The 19,948-nt window shown below is 37.0% G+C and overlaps 1 protein-coding gene across 1 annotated transcript in view; it reads left to right on the top strand.

The window, feature by feature from the left end:
• Nucleotides 1-19,948, top strand: part of STK4 (serine/threonine kinase 4) — a 78,011-nt gene that overhangs the window by 12,859 nt on the left and 45,204 nt on the right. Inside the window, exons 4-9 of the mRNA XM_010978575.3 lie at nt 1,035-1,149; nt 4,885-5,049; nt 8,440-8,607; nt 10,680-10,817; nt 13,321-13,449; nt 14,144-14,330. Of these exons, the coding sequence (XP_010976877.1) occupies nt 1,035-1,149; nt 4,885-5,049; nt 8,440-8,607; nt 10,680-10,817; nt 13,321-13,449; nt 14,144-14,330 (902 nt within the window). The remainder of the gene's footprint in view (nt 1-1,034; nt 1,150-4,884; nt 5,050-8,439; nt 8,608-10,679; nt 10,818-13,320; nt 13,450-14,143; nt 14,331-19,948) is intronic.

The raw sequence follows: 19,948 nt of genomic DNA, 5'->3' as shown, positions 1-19,948 counted from the left end.
AGAGTTAATGAAGCTGAGATGGTTTTAGCATCTTCAGTTACTGTTTTATGCAATATTTAGCCCTGGTAACAATCTAGCTAGTTAAAGCTGGTAGCTTCAGAGGATGGATTATTTCATTTTCATGAGAGGTTTGACTTTTTTCTGAAATCTCTCTCTTTTTTAAAAAAATATTTTATTTATTGTTGTATTATTTATTTTATTTTGGTAGCAGGGGAGGTAATTAGGTTTATTTTTTAGAGGAGGCACTGGGAATTGAACCCATGACCTCGTACATGCTAAGCATGCACTCTACCACTTGAGCTATATACCCTCCCCCTGAAACCTCTCTTCAAGCCCCCAAATTCCATGTCTGATCCTCAATATTTTTTCTTTATAATAATAGATTGTAGTGTGATTTTTATTTTTTTCTTATTATAAAGTGTATGTGACTTCTTGGGAAAATGCAAATAAGAAAAAGAAAACCACTTTTCCCTTTGGAGAAATAATCATTGTTAAATACAACTTGGTATGCACATCCTTCCATATCTTTTTTGGAGTTACACTGTGCTTACTATTATGTAACCTGCCTTTTTTGGTTTATTTTTTTTAGGAAACAATATCTTCTCATATTATCAAGTATTCTTCTATAACATTTTCTGTGGCTTCATGGTTACTCCATTATATAGATACTTTATTATTTCTTAAATAAACTCCCTAATGTTGGACATTTAGGTGGTATCAAAATTTTCTCTTTTATAGACAGTACTGTGATGTTAACTGTTTCTTTTTGTGTATCTGTAATTCTTTTCTTAGGATGAATCATAGACTTAGAAATTCTAGGTTAAGGGACCCACACAATTTTTGCACTATTATTACTTATTGCCCTCCAGAAATCAAGACTATTTTACGTTCTTATCAAGAGGGTATCCATTTTAACCTTAAATATGGATAATTGGTCTTTTGAGCTGAGATATTAATTTTTATGTATTTAGCAGCATGAACTAGTAGAGATGTTTGAAGGCTGTTCCACTAATTTGTATTCTCTCTCTCTCTAGCCCTCATGTAGTTAAATATTATGGCAGTTATTTTAAGAACACAGACTTGTGGATTGTGATGGAGTACTGTGGGGCTGGGTCTGTTTCTGATATCATTCGATTACGAAATAAAACGGTAAGTTTGCCTTCTAGGATAATGCAGCTGAGCTGGTCTCTTACACCATCTTCTTCTCTCCGCTTTTTATTCATGTGCACTGTCTGACTTCTGATGACTGTCAAATTTCCCCCTTTCAGTCGTTCTTTCCCCCTCTGCTTTTTGATGTCTCCTAAATGTGGGAGTTGTGATACCAACCAGCCCAATCCAGTGAAATGCTTTGCTAATTTCTTACTCAGGAGAAAAATTACTATCAAATCTTGGTTAAGCAATGAGTTCTGAGTGTTTAAATTTGGCATGTGTAAAATTCCTCCTCCTACCAGCATGTCACAGATTAACTTTCACTAAATCCTCGTAATCAGAGAATATTCTCTGTGAAGGAAGATTTACTGTTACTGTGATTGCTGGGATAAAAACTAGGAGTCGTGGGTTTAGTTCGGGTCCAGTCGCTTAAACTCTTTGTCTGTTCATTCAGTAAGTATTTCTAGAACCCTGTTCTAGGCCTCAGGGGTCCAGTAGTAAATAAGACAATGACCCTGCTCTCATGGCAGTGCATTTTCTAGTAGGGCAACAAAAAGCCAATTAATGGTAACCAGAAAATAAATACCAGATGGAGATAATTGCTGTGAAGAAAAAGAGTGAGGATAAAGTGATGGAGCATGCTCAGTGGGCTACCTGAGAGTAGATGGTTGAGAAAGATCACTCAGGGAGCTGACATTTAAAGTAAAACTTGAATGACCAGAAGGAGCTATGAGTTCTAAAAGAACATTCTTGGTACGGGAATGACCAGTGCAAAGACCCTGAGGCTGGAATGAGTTTGGCATGTTTCAGATCTGGAAAGAAGGCCACTGTGACTGGAGGGGACTAGGTAAGGGGGAAGCTGCAGGAGATGAGGTGAGGCAGGGCTGGAATCTGTTGGGTGTTGTCGGCTGTGACAGTGAGTTTGAATTTTATTCCAAGTTTAATGAGAATCCATTCTAAGCAAGTGAATGAGCCATCTGATATACATTTTTAAAAAGATAAGTGGCTTCTGTTTGGACTGTATATGAATGAGTAGAAACAGGGGATATGTTAGCCTTTAGTTTTTGTTTTGTTTTCTTTTAATAAGAAACATAGGAACAATAATACCTATATTAAGTATATGTAGAATTTTGAAAATTAATTTTGTGAAAATTGTGAGGTGCTATACAAATTATGAGGTGGGACTATTTTATTTTATTTTTTATTGAAGTGTAGTTAATTTACAATGTTTCACATGTACAGCAAAGCGGTTCAGTTATACATATATGTATATATATTTTAGATTCTTTTCCATTATAGCTTATTACAGGAAATTGAATATAGTTCCCTGTGCTATACAGTAGGTCCTTATTGTTTATCTGTTTTATATACAGTAGTGTGTATCTGTTACTCCCAAGCTCCTAAGGTAGGAGTATTTTAAAGCTCAGTATAACTTGGATTATCCATACTACTATATATCCTTTTCTTAATTTACATCATTCAGAGTTAGCATGCTTGTCTAATTAAATAGCAAATTCATTAACTGGGAATCTTTAATTATTATGTATTATTTTGTGATATGTTTTAACTCTGCATTGTCCAGCCTGGTACTCACTAGCCCCTGTGGTTATTGAGGACTTGAAATGTGTCTAGTCTGAATTAAAACATGCTGTAAGTATAAAATGCCAGATTTTGAAGAATTATTACTAAAAAAAGAACATAGAAAATCTTTTTTTTTTTGTATATTGGAATAATAATACTTTGGATAAATATGGTTAAGTAAAATATATTATCAAAATTAATTTTGCTTCTTTTTTTTTTTAAATGTGGCTCTTAGAAAATTGAAAGTTCTATTTGTGGCTCACATTATATTTCTATTGGGCAGTGCTGCCTTAACTGATCAGCCCAGCTAGTTAGAAGAAGGAGTCAGTAAGCAAGTCACGAGCTTTGTTCTCTTTGGCCACAGAAGGTACCACAGTCTCTCACTTGCCACTGTGCCAATAGTGTCTGCTTGGATTTTAGTGAAAGCTCTGCCACTTACTAGCTCTGTGACCTTTGGCACAGATTACTTGTCTGTGTTCAGTTTCATTGTCTATAAAATGGTGATGATAACAATACTACCTACCTCATTCAATTTTTATAAAGATTAAATGATATTATAAAAATAGTGTCTAGCATAAATAAAAATGCTTAATAGTTGTTAGCCATTTTTGATAATATTAGCATAATGCCTGGCTCATAATAGATGCTTATTAAATATTTGGTGATTGATTGATAGTATAATAGTTACTAAACCACGTGTAGTCTTGCATGCCTTATTATATCATTTGATTTTCATGACAGTCTTGATAAAAGGTGATTTGCGTATTTGATAGATTGAGAAACTGAGACTAAGCGACATTAGATAACTTGCTTATGTCACACAACTAGAAAGTAGAGCCAAGAGTGAAAAATGAGATCTTTGTAATCCAAATTCCATGTTTTTTTGCACCACAGCATATTCCCTTCTAAGTGTGAGTTGTTCGTCATAAGGGAACTGATTGAGAGTTTGTTGATTGAGCTTGTTTAGGACTGGGGTTGAATCAGCACAAAGTTGGACTAATCAGATATTCTGTGTCAGTCTCCAGCATTCTTGCTTACATTTATTTGCCATCATTCAAGAGCTACTGTGTGCCATGTGGCTTTCTTGGTGCTAGGGATACAATAGTAAGCAAATCAAAGACATTTTAAAATGGAGCTTATGTTTCTAATAGAGAAGACATCACTTAAATAGGTATCCAGATAATGTATAACATGTCAGATGGTGATAAAGCTACGCTGACCAATACTTAGGATAAGGGGATAGAGATGATTCAGGGATGGAGGCAGCTAGTGAAGGCCTCTCTGATTTTCTGATGAGGTGACATTAGGTCAGAGACAGTGCGTAAGGGACCAAATCATACAGAAATCTAGTTGAAGACTACTGTCCCAGAAGTGGGAGTGTGTTTAGAGTGTTCAAGGAGCAGCAAGAAAGCCTACGTGGCTGAAACAGGATGAGCAAGGGAGAAAGTGGTAGAAGATGAGGGTAATGGGAGCCAGATCACGTAAGACCTTGGTGAGGACTGGCGTTAATTCCTAGTGACTTAGGGAGCCATTGGAGGGTTGAGAAGATCTGGCTTACATTTTAAAAGGTTCATTATGGCTGCCATGTGGAAAATACACTGTAGAAAGTCAAGGGCAAAAGCAGTGAGACCAGTTAGGAGATTATTAGAATAGTTCAGGCAAGGAGGGCATGATGGTGGCTTGGATGAGGGTCATTACCAAGGATATGGTTGCGTGTATTTTGAAGATAGAGAAGAGTCAAGGATGACCTCCAGGTTCTTGGCCAGAGCACCTGGAAGAATGAAATTGTCTTTTATTGAGAGAGAGAAGACTGGGAAGAGTAGAGTAGGGTAGGTAAGGAGAGGGGTGTGGCGGTGGTAGAAATAAAGAATTTGATTTTGACATGTTATGCTTAAGATGCTTGTTAGGAATTCAGTTGGAGGTGTTGTGTAGGCAAATGTATTAATCTGATATTTGGGGAGAGATCTGGGCTGGAAATACAACTTTGGGAGTGAGCAGCCTAGCTATGGTAATAACAAGCTGTCAAATGCTGTTCACAAGTTGAATAAGATCTTATATTTACATTCTAGGAAAGGAGTTGTATCAATTTTTTTTTCCTTTTACAAATGTGCTTATGTGAACTAATATAATTTTAATCTCTCATTCTTTTTTCAGTTAACAGAAGATGAAATAGCTACAATATTACAATCAACACTTAAAGGACTGGAATACCTTCATTTTATGAGAAAAATACACCGAGATATCAAGGCAGGAAATATTTTGCTAAATACAGAAGGACATGCAAAACTTGCAGATTTTGGGGTAGCAGGTCAACTTACAGTAAGTAAAAATGTTACTTGTGTAAGTAACTTTCAGCTCTGTCTTGAGAAGGAGCTCTTTTTGTTTATTAAAAATTATTTGAAAACAAAACCAAAAAATATTGATTTAATTATATTAGTAAGAAAATTAAAGAATGTACCAATAGGTTACAAAGGAGCTGGTAGATTATTTTAGATTCTTTCCTAGAGTTCAGATACCATAGTTTAAGTTTGTTTAACTTTGACAAAAATAAAAACGAAAACCAGAAATGAGAGTAAAAGTTTAAATTCTATTGGGCTACAGCATTATGTTTATAAAAGGAGGAAAAATTAAATCTAAACTGCTTTCCTTGAAAAAGACATAATGTCATCTCATTCAGCCTCCAGGTAGCAATTGCTTTACTGAAAACACTTTCCTCATTTGGTTCCAAAATGCAAACCCTTGATTTTCCTCTTGCTTCAGTAGTGCATGGCAATTAAAAAAACCATGTTTTCAAAACAGGAAGTCTAAAATTATCTGATTTTGTAAAATACATAAGTGTATGTGAAGTGTATATGTAGAAAAATAGAAACAGTTCTAGATATATGCTAGAATTTGCAACATTACAAATCAGTTTTCTTGGGTAGTAGAATATGTAAATATATATATGTTTAGAGCTGGTGTTATGTACAGGTTTTTTTTTTTTTTTAATTTTAAATCTGCCTGAAACATGTTAGGGAATTTCGAAGTATTGTAACAGCACAAAAATTGGATTGATGTTAAAAAAGAACCCAGAAACTTACTGCATATTGTGATTTGTGGGCCTTTCAAAAGATTCTGTGGTTAGCGCATAAGTAAACAATACTAAACAGTATTATCTAAATAAGGAATCTTAACTAAGGAAACCAAATTGAAAAAAAAATTCTTCTGGTACTGAGTAAAAGGTATATTATAATTTAAAATATCAATTGCATTTAGTAATTAACATTTTTTCACAAAAGTAGAAAATAACAATCTTAAAATTCACATGGAACCACAAAAGACCCCAAATAGCCGAAGTAGTTCTGTGAAAGAAGAACAAAGCTGGAGGCTTCACATTTCTTGATTTCAAACTATGTTATAAAGCTAACATAATCAAAACAGTATGGTATTGGCATAAAAATAAACCCATAGACCAATGGAACAGAATCAAGAGCCCACAAATAAAGTCATGTTTATATGATCAACTAATATTTGACAAGGGAGCCAAGAGGAAAAAGATGGTTTCTCTAGTAAATGATCTTGGGAAAACTAGATATTCATATGCAAAAGAATGAAACTGGGCCTCTTTCTTGCACCACTCACAAAAATTAACTCAAAATGGATTAAAGACCTTAATAAAAGACTTGAAACCTGAAAGCTTCTGGAAGAAAGCATAGGGAAAAAGCTCCTTGACATTGGCAAGTGATTTTTTTTTGGATATGTTACTAAAAGCACAAGCAACAAAAACAAAAAAAGCAGGTGGGACTTCATTGAGATTTTGGCTGGGATTGAATTGAATTGTATTGAGGTTATGTTGAATCATAAATCTATTTGGAAAATATTGCCATCTTAATAATGTCATGCTTTAAAAGTTCTTTTTCTGCTCCAGCATTATGTAACTATTCCTCTATACTTTAGTACTTTTTGGATTTTGTTCTTTGTATATAAATTTTCAACCTATTTGAACTTACTCTGGTGAAAAGCTAAGATAGGGATTTAAGTGTAGAGTTTTACAAGTGAGTAGAGAGATGCCCAGAGCTTTTTAAAAAATAATCTGTCCTTTGCTTGCTGATTAAAAATGAGATTTTAATCATGTCTTAAATTATACATATATATACATATAGGGGTATGTGTGTGTATGTGCGTGTGTGGTTGTGTGTGTGTGCATGTGCCATTATCTGTTTCTGGATTTAATATTTCCCATTGCTATGCTACTATACTAATATAACTTTGTAGTACAGATCTAGTTAGGTTAGTATCTACTCTTTAGTCTTAATTTTCAAAAAATGTCTAGTTATCCAAATATCCATTTCTAATTGGAAATAATCCTTGAGAACAACTTTGACTACCACCATGAGAATGGTGCAAATTTGAAGTTTCAGAGCAAAGGAAGCGACTTAAGCAGTAAGTTAGTTTCTGTGTTAATTCTTTACATAGGACTGACAAAGTGAGACCAGTTTAAAAATATTACCTGTCATTTGCTCCTGACTGGCATAACCTAACTTAAGCCATAGACATTTCAGAAGGAAGATGGGCGATAGTGATGAGAAGTCCTGTTGTATATTTAGTTCTGTTTAAAAATCTTTCTCTTCCTAAAATACAGGAATTCTAGAAAGGTTCTCTTTCATTAGGTTCATGCCATTCTGGGGAAGTATGCAAATAGTTATCTGCCCATGTGTACTATATCCATATATTCTTTAAGCCCCAAACTAAGATCACATATATATAATATTATATAAAATATGTATACATATTAGAAAATTATATATACATAAATATGTGCATACATATATATAATTTTTTCTTTTTTAATTTCCTGATTGCACATGTAATACACACTCACATAATCCATCCAAGTGTTAGCAAAGTATATGGGATGGAAAATAGCAGTCCTTAGTGATTCTATCTTCTAGATATAACTGTTGTTACTGGTTTGGTGTATGTTATTTGGATACTTTTTTTGCTCTCCATATGACAACAATATTATTATTGCTTGTTTTATTGTTGTTCTGATTATTCTTTTTTTTAAAAGACAAGGCTATATTATATATAATCTTGAACCTAATTTTTTTCACTTCACAATGTATCTTGTACATTTTTCCCATGTCAGAAAAATGTGCCTAGCTCCTTTTTTTTTAAGGTGCTGTTTCATTGTACGGATATTTACTGTATTAACTTACACCCTTTAATTGGTCATTTGTGTTGTTTCCTTTTTATTTTCTCCCCTTAGAAATATTCGTATAATGGTTTTGCATGTATCTTAGGGTACTTACACATTGGACACATTTCTAGAAATAAATTTGAATCAAAGGATATGAACATTTAAACTTAACAAATATTGCCAAATTGCCTACTAAGCCACTTTACCAGTTTACACTCCTGTAACATTGTATTTCAGTGCCTGATTTTCTATGCTATTTATCAGCAATAGTTATTATTAATCTGTTATGTTTTTGTCAGTCTCATTGTAGTGTTTTATTAATTGATTGATTGTTATTTTTTGTGTTTTTATAATTGATTGAGAATCTTTTATGTTTCTAGGTCATTTGAATTTCTTTTGTGACTTGCTTGATCGTGCTTGAGTATGGTTTTTGTGTGTATTTCAAGACAAGACAGTTCTTATCGTTGAAAAGGACTCCTTTTCTCATTGGTTTTAGTGCTTAGTGTTGATTTCTCTCCTTCCTATTTTAGGATACCATGGCCAAGCGAAATACAGTGATAGGAACACCATTTTGGATGGCTCCAGAAGTGATCCAGGAAATTGGGTACAACTGTGTGGCAGACATCTGGTCGTTGGGGATAACGGCCATAGAAATGGCGGAAGGCAAGCCACCTTATGCTGATATCCATCCAATGCGGGTAAGAAGATGGATAGAAAACCAATGGGCTGGCTAGTTACCAGTGATCAATGGAAAGTTAAGTTAAATGACTTACTTGGTTAGGTGCCAAACAATAAATGAATTAATTGTAAATAATTGATAAATGTCAGTCTGGACTCCAGATGAGATACTTCCACTGGTTGTAGTGACTGATTAATTCAGGTTTAATCTATTCTTCTCCATTCCAGAGGTTGTGTATTGATAGCTCTCTGGCAGGACCTGGGCCAAGAATTGCTTGGTTTGACTTGTGCAGCATATAAATTTTTTTTAATGGTTTAGGTGCTCACATTTGAACATAACAACATTCGCTGGAGCTGAGGAGCAGTCCTCTCCCTTCTCATCTGCTTTCCACCTTGTCAGTCTCCATGAGTCCCTCTTCATCAGGTGTCAGTTGTCACTCATTTCTGTGTTTTTCTTCTAGTAGTATGAAGAGGAAACAGACTATTGTTTGAACTCATGTCACCAACACCCAGCCTGAATCGTTTGCCTTTTTCCGCCTGGCCCTCCTAGGGATTTACAGATGTAATTTCTGGAGGCTCTGTACTCTCCAGCCTCCATCCATTTCTAAAGGATGAAAGGCCCATAGATTCAGTCTCCATTGAAACTTCTTCAGTGTTGATACGCTCAGCAGTTTCTAGGCTTTACCCGCCCTCATCACAGCATTGTTAGGACCTCGACCCTGCCTTCCTCAGGGGCTCCGTAGTCCTGTCCACACCGCCCAACCCAGCTCCTCCTCTCCTCTGATTAAGTAGTCCTGTTCTGTTTTGTTTTTTTAATGGAAGTACTGGGGATTGAACTCAGGACCTTGTGGATGTTAAGCACACACTCTTCCACTGAGGTACACCCACCCCTAAGTAGTCCTTCTATTAAGACTTACGTTTTTTTAAAGTATTCATGAGCCCAAAGATAAGCTCCCCTCTCTTTTGAGGGGCAGAAGTGGAGAAGGGTGTGAAGATTTACTGCTTATATTTTTAGATTTAAAAAATATAATTTAAGCTGCTTATTGCAAAGAGTTTTTTTTTTTTTAAACTGCACCTCTTTTATTGGAAACTCAATAAATAAACCAGGTAAACCCCATTTTATTGCCCTTCACTTTATTGAGTTTTTAATAAATGGGATGTTTGTGGCAACCCTGTGTTGAGAAAGTCTCTTGGTGCTGTTTTTCCAACAGCGTTTGTTCATTCCATGTCTCTCTGTGACATTTTGGTAATTATCACAGTATTTCAGATTTTTTCATTGTTATTTTATTTGTCATGGTGACCTGTGATCAATGATCTCTGATGTTACCATCACAGATTATAATTCACTGAAGGCTCCAATGATGGTCAGCGTTTTTAGTAATAAAGTATTTTTTTAATTAAGGTATATACATTGTTTTTTTAGATATAATGCTATTGCACAGTTAAGAGACTACAGTATAGTGTAAACTTAATTTTTATATGCACTGAGAAACCAAAAAATTCATGACTCGCTTTATTGTGATATTCACTTTATTGCAGTAGTCTGGACCCAAACCCTCAATATCTCCAGTAGTTTTATTTTTTCGAAATAGTAGACTTTAACTACAATGTAGTGGGCCAATTTTTTCCCAAGTATGCAGAATTGATATGGCTTGGAGGTTAGTGAATCTCTTGTGATTTAGATGATTTCTGGTTTTACGTTCTCCTTGCAGTCCCTGCTTGACACTCAGGGGTGATGGTAACTTTTAGGGAGGCCAGAAATTTGACAACTAGGGGGCTGAGGTTATCATCTGTAGGGTATTGATGCTCTTAGGTCTTGCCTTTTCACTTTGAAAGGCAATGTACTGTGGTTAGCAAAAACCAAAAAAAGCTTGCTGGAAATCATGAGATTCAGGAGGGCAAGAATACATACGAAAAAGAGGGAGGAGGAGAGTGAAAGAGAGCTGTATCAGATTCTCTAATTGTCATACCTTCTACTTTGAGGTAGACTTTTGTTGCAATTTGGGTGGGCTTATAGTGGAGAAGAGAAAAGTCATTTTATCAAATTTTATTGGAGCATCACTTTTATTTTGCCAATTTTTTTTTAAACTAGGCAATCTTCATGATTCCTACCAACCCACCTCCCACATTCCGAAAGCCAGAACTGTGGTCAGATAGCTTCATGGATTTTGTGAAGCAGTGTCTTGTAAAGAGCCCTGACCAGAGAGCTACCGCCACTCAACTCCTACAGGTATGATTCGCCCTGAGATGCTGCCTCTCTCTGTTTCATTCACATGCTGACCCCAAGATGCTGTTAACTCAGCCCCAAGGAGACGGTAGAGGCATAAGACATTTGCTGCCTCTAGGGAGGTTAAAATGTGACTGCTTAAGAGAAGACACAGAAAAGAGTGTTAAATCACTGAACAGGACAATGCAAGAAAATCCAGGGCTCCGTGGGATTAGAGAACAGTAATTGACATTTATTGAGCACCTACTGTGTGCTAGATACTTGGCACATTATGCCATTTAATCATCACGTACACCCTGTGCAGGATGACTGTTATTTGACTTTCATAGGTGAGAGAATGAAGGTTTAGAGAGGTTAACTCATTTAGAGCCACTCAGCTGGTAAACAGCAAAGCCAAGATTAAGACCTAAGTCTTTTTGATTCCAAAGCAAGAGTGCCATCACTTATAACCAATTCTGACAAAGAACTGGCATTAATGGTAGGTGCTGTTGTAGCTCAGGGTGGGAAGAGACCACTTTGACTAGAGATACCAGGAATACTTTCTTGGAGGAGGTAACCTGTGTGCCTGGGCTGTGAAGGATGGCTGGGATTTGGCAGGCAGTATGCTTAGTGGTTAGGAGCTTGGATTCTGGAGCCCGACTGCCCAGGTTTGACTCCTGGCTCCCTATTTACTAGCTTTATGCCCTTGGGCAAGTAACATGACCTCTTTGTTGCTTTGGGTTTCTTATCTTTACAGTGGAGATAAAGTACCTACCTCATATGCCTCTTAAGATCACTTAATCTTAAACCATATAGTATGTGTAATTTCAAACAATGATTTACACATATTAAAGATAGTGTATTATGGATCTGACAAATATCTGCTGTTGTTATTGGGCGGGGCCGATGGTTTTCAATCACGTCAGATCCAATGCACCCTTTTTATAACCTATATATATATTTTTAATACTCATTATCCTTCTGGAATGAAGCTCATAGATGGTAAAATCTGTGCTTATAATTTATAAAGAATCAGCATAATATTCATAATATAATGGAGAAGTATAAAGATAATAATTTATAATAAAATAGTACATATGTTAATAAAGAAATGCTCCAGCTTTTCAACTTAGACATAATTAAGTAGTTTAGTTAGACACCTGTACCTAGCATCATGAATGAGTTTAGATTTAAGAGCAGTAAGAAGAACAGGAACTATTTCATTCAAGAAAGACAGGAAAATGAGTGAGTGGACACTAAAATAAATCTAATGTTAAGTAATATCACAACAGGCTCATTTGTATATGACTTAAGAGGAGGGTAATGATCTTACAGACTTCCCCAGTGGAGAGAACAAGGAAATATGATATTCTTGTGCAAGCGAGCTGGGTCTTATTTCTAAGAGTAGCGGCAAATTCTTTTCCTGCCTGGATGGGGTACTGATGAAGTTCTGTGGAAAAGCTATCTCCTGTATTTCGATCCTACCACAAGTTGAAGCATACTGTCCATCTCTGGAGTACTCGCCAAGACTTTGGAGACCATATCCTTTGATGGGTGGTGGGTAGCAGAGACTGGATTGCAAAGAGAAACACTGGGAACAATATCAGAGTAGGTTTGGAAAACAACAGGTAACCCCCACCCCTGCTCCCCCAAAAGAATTTCCATATGTAACTTTCACAGCATAGATTTCTTATCATTGTGTTACAAAGGCAAACAACAAAAATGTAAGATGGCATTAATTTTTAAAACTTCAAGCCATTTCTATAAATGAAATTCAGCAATATCCCTGGGTCTCAAGTATCTTTGTGGATTGAATAATATCTGGACCTACATCTGTTACATATTTGTGACCAGTTTTAGTATTTCTGCAGTGCATTTTGGCACTAAAATCCTTTTTACCTAAATATGTGGTTGGAAATGCTATAGTGCGTTGACTAGAAAGAATAAGCAAGATGAGTAAATTATTCAGTGATTTTTAATCACTGTCTTTATTCTGTTTAAGCCCCCTCTCCAAAGTCATCTCCCAAATTACTAGACTTTTTTTTTGCTTATCTCGAGCAAATTTGTCAGTATTATTTATCAAAATGTCTTTGTACTATGAGATATTTGGAAGATGTGCAGAACGTGCTACAATTTATAGTTGTGCAGGACTGTTGCCCATTTTTGCAGGATTGCTTGTGCCCCTGCCCCCGCCCGGTATTTGTGTTCTCCAAACTTTCTAAGAAGCTCCCAGCACGTTTACAAAACTTCCTCTAGGGGGCGATACCTGCCTGCTGAGAATCTCTAGAGCTGGTAGAGAGAAATGGAGGCAACGTTCCTCCCAGCCGAAGAAGGTGGGCAGAACTTGAGTGCATACGCTCAGAGTTACAAAGGGAGTGTGGGTTAGCTGTTGTCCAAAGCATAAAGAGAGAGAGCCATCCGATTCAATGGTTCAACAAGGATTATAAGTACCTACCGTGTGCTAGTCCACGTTTTGGCACCAGTGCGGTATAAACCATCTCAACCGTCTTCCACTTTCTTGTTTAAGCACCCATTTGTCAAGAGTGCTAAAGGAGTGTCTATACTGCGGGACTTAATTAACGAAGCCATGGACATGAAGCCGAAACGCCAGGAAGCCCAGCAGCGGGAGGTGGACCAGGACGATGAAGAAAACTCGGTGAGCGACGGGCATTGGGGTGGGCTTGGGCGTTAGCGCTTGTTATTTCGCGATTGCCAAGCCAGGTGAGACAGTCGGAGATGTTGGGTCAGCCTGGAGCTGGAGACTCTTCTGGGACGACTGTGTCCCGCCCTGGACCAAGGCTTGCCAGGTCTGGGCTTGATCTTCTCACTGTGCTTCCTAAGACACTTCCAAGTTTTATCCTTTTGCCTCCGTATCTTCTCTTCAGTTTAACTCATTATTCGGGAAGGAGAATGCTCAGGTCTGAGACTGGGTTTTTCTGTGGGGCATCTAGGATCCATACTATGTATGTAGCTTTTACACTTAAAGACTCCCTCACAACCCCAAGATTCCAAGGGTGAGAGCTATGTTACAAGATTCTATTAAGAAGGAGGAAGGGGAGAGGGAGGGGGTCCTTTAAGATTGCAGCTCTCATGTGGGTAAATTTATGACCTTCTTTGGTTAAATAAGAGTACTCTTAATGGAGTATAACCTTTAAAAATTGTGAAGCAATTGTACACCTGTAACACATATAATACTGTACATCACCTATACCATAAAGAATGTTCTCAGTTCTGCAAGGTGGGTTTAGAACCTGAATAAGTGTCACATCCATAAATATTTATACCAAGATGAGAAAACTCACAACCTTTTGATCACATTAGCCCTAATTTGAGATTTTGTCCTTTCACAGGAGGAAGATGAAATGGATTCTGGCACGATGGTCCGAGCAGCAGGGGATGAGATGGGCACCGTCCGAGTAGCCAGCACCATGAGTGACGGAGCCAATACCATGATCGAGCACGATGACACGTTGCTGTCCCAGCTGGGCACCATGGTGATCAATGCAGAGGATGAGGAGGAGGAAGGCACTATGAAAAGTAAGGCTCTGGTTAGACAGACTGACTTCTCAGGCAGACCACACACACCCCAGAGGAAGCAGGTTCTCATGGCCCACGTGGTCCGCTCAGCCTTGAAGCCCTCTTCTGTTGCCACTTCCAAAGGGGTAAAAGCATTGGAGGGTGGGTGGGGGGTGAAGGGTCTGGGAGCAGGGAAACTGGCACATGGAGTCAGAGGCAAAAAAGCATCAGCAACAAGAAGGGATTTACTTTTGAACCTGAACGGCCGTTCTCTCGTTGAATGTTGTCATTTTTTCCGTCTTTCCCTTGATCTGCGGAGGCAAGCACATGCATTGTTTTGGTGCAGAGTTCAAAGCATAACAAATTTCTGAGCTATTTACTGTACATATTCTCTTTAGTCTGTTTTCATGATTCTCTAACTCAGGTTTACCAATTCTCAATCCTTTAAGGATGACCGTACAAATTTAAGAGTCCAATCAAATTCCTTCTAGTTTAAACCCATCTCTGCTTCTTTTCTTATCCTGGTGATCCTTTTTTTTTTTTTTTTTTTAAATCTGTGACTGAGGCCTCACACCTGTGCTCAGTTCCCATTACAGAGGACCATTCTCTCCTCTCCCCTCAATGGTTTTCTTTCCCCTTACTCTGTGCATTCCAGACCAACTCACAGAGGAAAGGAATTTGGGAATACAAAGTGGTAATAATTGAGCTTTAAATGTACAATTTAGCCTGAACTTTGCGTAGGTTTAAAGCATTAAGTCTCTGATCTTTTCATCATCTTTTTTTCCCCCTGCCTTTTTTTTAAAAATTAGAGCTTCTTCTAAATCAGGCATTGATTGGCAAACTATGGCCACAGACCAAATCCAGTCTGCTACCTGGTTTTGATAATAAAGTTTTATTGGAACACAGACATGTCCATTCCTTTGCATATTGCCTATGACCGCTTTTGTTCTCCAGAGGCAGAGCTGAGCAGTTGTGACTGAGATCGTGTGGCTCCCAAAGCCTGAACTATTTGCTGTCTGGTCCTTTACAGAAAGGAAAAGTTCTTTCAGCACTGCCTTAGATCCTCAGCTTTGTGATTGATGAATTCATCAATAAAGCTACCTTCAGTGCCTGCTGTATCCCAGGAACTTTGCTAGATGCTGAGGATACAGCAGGAATGAAGATGCGATCCTTGCCCTGAAGGAACTCATTGTCTAGTGCGGGGGACAGACTGTTAATTACACTTTGGTGTATGAAATGAGCTTTAAAACAGAGGTAATCCAAGGGTGTTGGCAAAGCAGAGTGGGAGAGTATTCAACTTAGACTGGGGCTTACTGACAAATTCCTGGAGGAAAAAGAGGGCAGAAAGTTTGGCAGTGAGTAGGGTGGGTAGAGATGTTCCAGTAGAAGGAGCTGTGTCCACAGAGTCCAAGAGGCGAGTGAGCGGTGCCTGGGTTCAGGGGAACTGTGGCTGGTTTATTGTGGCTGGCACAGACTGTTCCAGGGCTGTGGCTGTCAGGCAGCCCCCTCTAATTTTCACCTTTCAGGTCTGTGTATATAAATAATCAACCCTTTGTTTTTGAAGGGAAAAGATTTTCTTTTTCTTTTTTTTTCCTCCTGTTTTGGGGCCAAGGCTCATCATCCGTGCTTGGCTTCTGGTCAGAATTATACAGACGGTGAAAGACTACTACTGTTGATGGATGTGTAAATTGGTGTAACTTTTCTGGAATGCAGTGTGTAGTTAGAGTTTAAAAAGTTCAAACCTATGACCCAGTAAATTCCACTTCTAGGAATTTGGTCTAAGAAAATAATTGAAGATACAGACAAATCATCTGTAAGAATTTTTCAAATTATAAGTGTTACTTATAGTTATAAAAAAAATCTGAATGAACTTAAGTGTTTAGTAGCAGTTGATTGATCAAATAAATTATCATACATCCATAGGATGGAATGTTATACCATACAAAAACATTAAAAATCCTGTTTTTGAGGTGTACATAATGAGTTGAGGAAATACGTTGTTGAGTGAAAAAAGGAGGAGTCAAAATTATATCATGACTCCACAAAAAACAAAAGAAAAAAAATTACAGCATGACTCCAGCTTTACAGAAGTAAAAAGATAAATTAACATGTTAATGCGTGCATAGAAAAAAGACTGAAAAAACAATCAAAGGCTGGAGAGAAATAAACCAAATACTAAAAGTAGGTAATGGGATTATAGGTATTTAAATTTTTATTTATTTTCCAAATTATTTTCTGGAGTTGTTATCAGAAAAAAAATCTCACCAAAAATATTGCTGGTGTCATAGTGTGTCCTGTAAATTAGGACTTTGAATTCTGCGTTGCCTTAAGAATCCTTTTTTTTCCCTTCCTTCTTCCTACTTGCACTGTCTTTTATGGCCTTAAAAATGGTTATTTACAAAGAGTTTATAGAAACATTGTCACTCTCTGCTAGTCTCTTTAAATTCTTATCCTATCAGTGTTTTTAGGGTCTGTTTCATCCCCTAGTCTCAAGATTTGTTGTTACATAAATTATCCAGTGAATGCTATGTACTAAATTTAGTTTTTCATTTGCTCTTTTAAGTTGCCAGTGTGATTTGTTAGGAAGGTTTGTTTTGCAGTAATGAGCTGCTAACTTCTAGTTTTTTCATTGACTCTGAATGCTCTATCTTCTACTTGTTTTAAGGGCTTTAATTATGCAGATGATTATAATCCCTGTGTAATATAACGAGGCTGACCCGCTAACTTGTGTTGTGCCTGCACGTGTTATGCAAAATCTGCCTTTTTTTTATGTTAAGAATTTTGTTCCAAATATAGTTTTCATATTTCAAGGACTCATTAATTCAGTGGGTTGTTTGTTCAGTTTCTGAGCTTGGATAGTTTTAGCATGTCTAATGAGAAACATATGTGTTTAATTACAGTCATGAGTTTTAAAAACCCATTTAAAAACCTCAGTAGTCACAGCTGAGTGACATTAAACAGTTCATAATCTGCTGCAGGTCTTATAATTCAATTTTTGAGTCACAAGTTCAATAGATTTGCCACTTATTTTGAGATCTTTACTCATTATTTTAGGGGTTATTTAAAGTTTTCATTATGGAAAATTAAAATATCCACACAGTTATACAGAATAATATTATGACCCCTATGGACATATCACCTAGTTTCAGAAATAATTCACTACCCATCATATTTCAGCTCCCCCCACCCCAAAGAAAATAACAAACTGAATTAATTTACAACAACTCTCAGACATTAAATCACTTCTTCAGAATTGATTTTTAAACATTTGAAGAAGGCTATCTGACCAAGCTTGGCTCAGCTACTACCTTAATCAATACAATTAAAAGGTTATTCATCTTATTTATCTTACTTGTCCCTTATAGCTTTAGTAATCCACATGTTTATAAAACTGTAAGACTCATGACTAATACAGAACTGGAGTTTCTTTCTAGTTAAAATTTGTGTAAATAGGCTTTCTTCTAGTACCTTAGAAAAGATATTTCATTTGCCTCTGTTCTCATTTGCTATATTAAAAATTATTATACCAATGCAATGTTAGTCCACTGTTAGAAAAGAAAGTAGTTTATCCCCAAGTCCACTCACTCCATCAAAGAACCTTAAAACTAATCTTGATGGTTCAGTTTTCCCAATGGGCCACTCAGCTTAGTGCTGTGGGTTCCCTTCTTGCTTTTGCCATCTGCAGGCTTTTCCTGTCCTGGTTTTGAGCACTACAATAATTTTGGTTAGTTTTGTTTTTTAAGCCTGGGTTATCTATATTATTGGGAGTGAGAGGGGAGACCTCTAGTGCTTCAGCGCATTTGATCACCTTGACGTGTCTACAGCGATGATATTTCTAAACTTTGTAAGGGAACAGTTTCCGAGAGGTTGTCGGAATCTGTTTGTGATCATGTGCCTAGTAAACACTGGAGCTGGGAATTGAAAGAACTCAAAATCTATGCTCTTTTCATTCTACTGAACTTCTGATTTGTTTTGGAAGCCTAACCTTGCATTCATGGGCATTCGATCCATAATACAAAACTCATCAAAATTCACAGTAAGACAGGTGCTGGCTTCTGAGGAGATTCCAGAGATACTTTTTTTGAAACAATTTTCTTATATATAAGTTATGTATTATACTCAGGAGGTTAGACATTATAACTGTTAATAATAATCATTAATCATTAGGCACTTAATACATACCAGGCAGAGTGCTTAATCCTTTATAAGCATTTCAAATATTTTAATCATTACAACCACGCTGTGTGGTTTTTCACAGCCACTCCCTATTTTATAGCAGCAGAAACTGGATTGCAAAGAGATTAAGTAACTTGCTCATGATTACATGGTAATAGAAGAGCCAAGACCTAAAGCCAGATTCATGTGATTTCAAAGCTCATGCTCTTAACTATTACATTATCCTGCTCCCCAGCAGAGCCCCTTTATTAAGTTGTTGGGGGAAAGGACTAAGGTTCATGTTAAAGGGCATCTGTTGGCAAGTCTCAGCCTGCGGTCATCTACCTCTCTTTGCAAGTTGTTTCAATAACTGGCACCTCTACCTGTTGCCCCAGGATTTCCAGGGGCAGTGGGCACGTGGTTTCCAGAGGAGACCTGCCTCTGATGATAGGCTGATGATTTTGTTACATCTGACATAGTATGTTTTGGTTGCGTGTACGTGAGTCTACCCTAAAGAGTCAGAGTGCAGCTGGAGGGAGGGGGTTAGAGTCGCGTGAGATTCGACTGCTTTATAAGAGACCCCATCTGTAACATCTGTAACAACCAGAGAGGTAAACTGCGGCCCACACTACTTTGAAAACCCACATCTGGATAAAATATCAGTCTGGAAATTTTGGAAGTCGTCTTTTATTTGTCTATGTCAGTGGTGTTTTTGGGGTAAGGGCTTTAAAAGAACTCTGTCTCCGTGATTTGAAGGGCATGTAAGTGACTTGGGAAGTTCTGTCAGCTCTAGGATCCTTGTACTTTTTCTGGGCCAGCAGAGGGCGCTCTGTAATAGGTTATGAGTTAAAATGCTGTTCCTATTTGTGTCCACAAATACCCTTTCTATGTATGGTAGGCTTCATTCTAGATCAAGACTATTATTTATTTATTTTAACATCTATTTTAAGTAACCACAGCAATACTAGGGCAATGTCTCTATTTTATTTAGGTAGGAGATTGGATACCTCATACTTGGCAAAGTTCAAATAAGACTGAAGTCAGTCAAGACATCTCAAAATAGTTTAAACTTTTCCTCCCACTTTCCGGATTTCTCAGTAGACCTTAACCAGAACTGATGTTTTTTCTTTGTGCGACAAGGTACCATGCATATAGTTTTGAAACTATCATCACCTAAAATGGCCCTAACAAAGTAATTGAATAAATTTTAAAAATAAAACTTATAATTCTTGTGCAGAACTGACTTAAGGAAAGTTATTTTCTGTATCAAAATAAACTAATGATGACAATTTATAGCTTTTGTGGCATAGCCTTGTTAGTTTTCACCTAATTTATTTCCACGTTGACTACACAAAAGTCTAATGCTTTTGGGGGGAATAGCCTTTGCTTTTTTTGTTGTTGTTGTTGTTACTCATTTGCAATGGTTCTTTATGTGTTGGATACTTACTTTTTGTCAGTTATGTGCATTGTAAATCTTTTCTCCT

The sequence above is a fragment of the Camelus dromedarius genome, chromosome 18, assembly GCF_036321535.1.
Source record: "Camelus dromedarius isolate mCamDro1 chromosome 18, mCamDro1.pat, whole genome shotgun sequence".
Classification (NCBI taxonomy): domain Eukaryota; kingdom Metazoa; phylum Chordata; class Mammalia; order Artiodactyla; family Camelidae; genus Camelus; species Camelus dromedarius.
The sequence above is the reverse complement of the archived record's forward strand: the minus strand, read 5'-3'. Positions and strand labels throughout refer to the sequence as shown.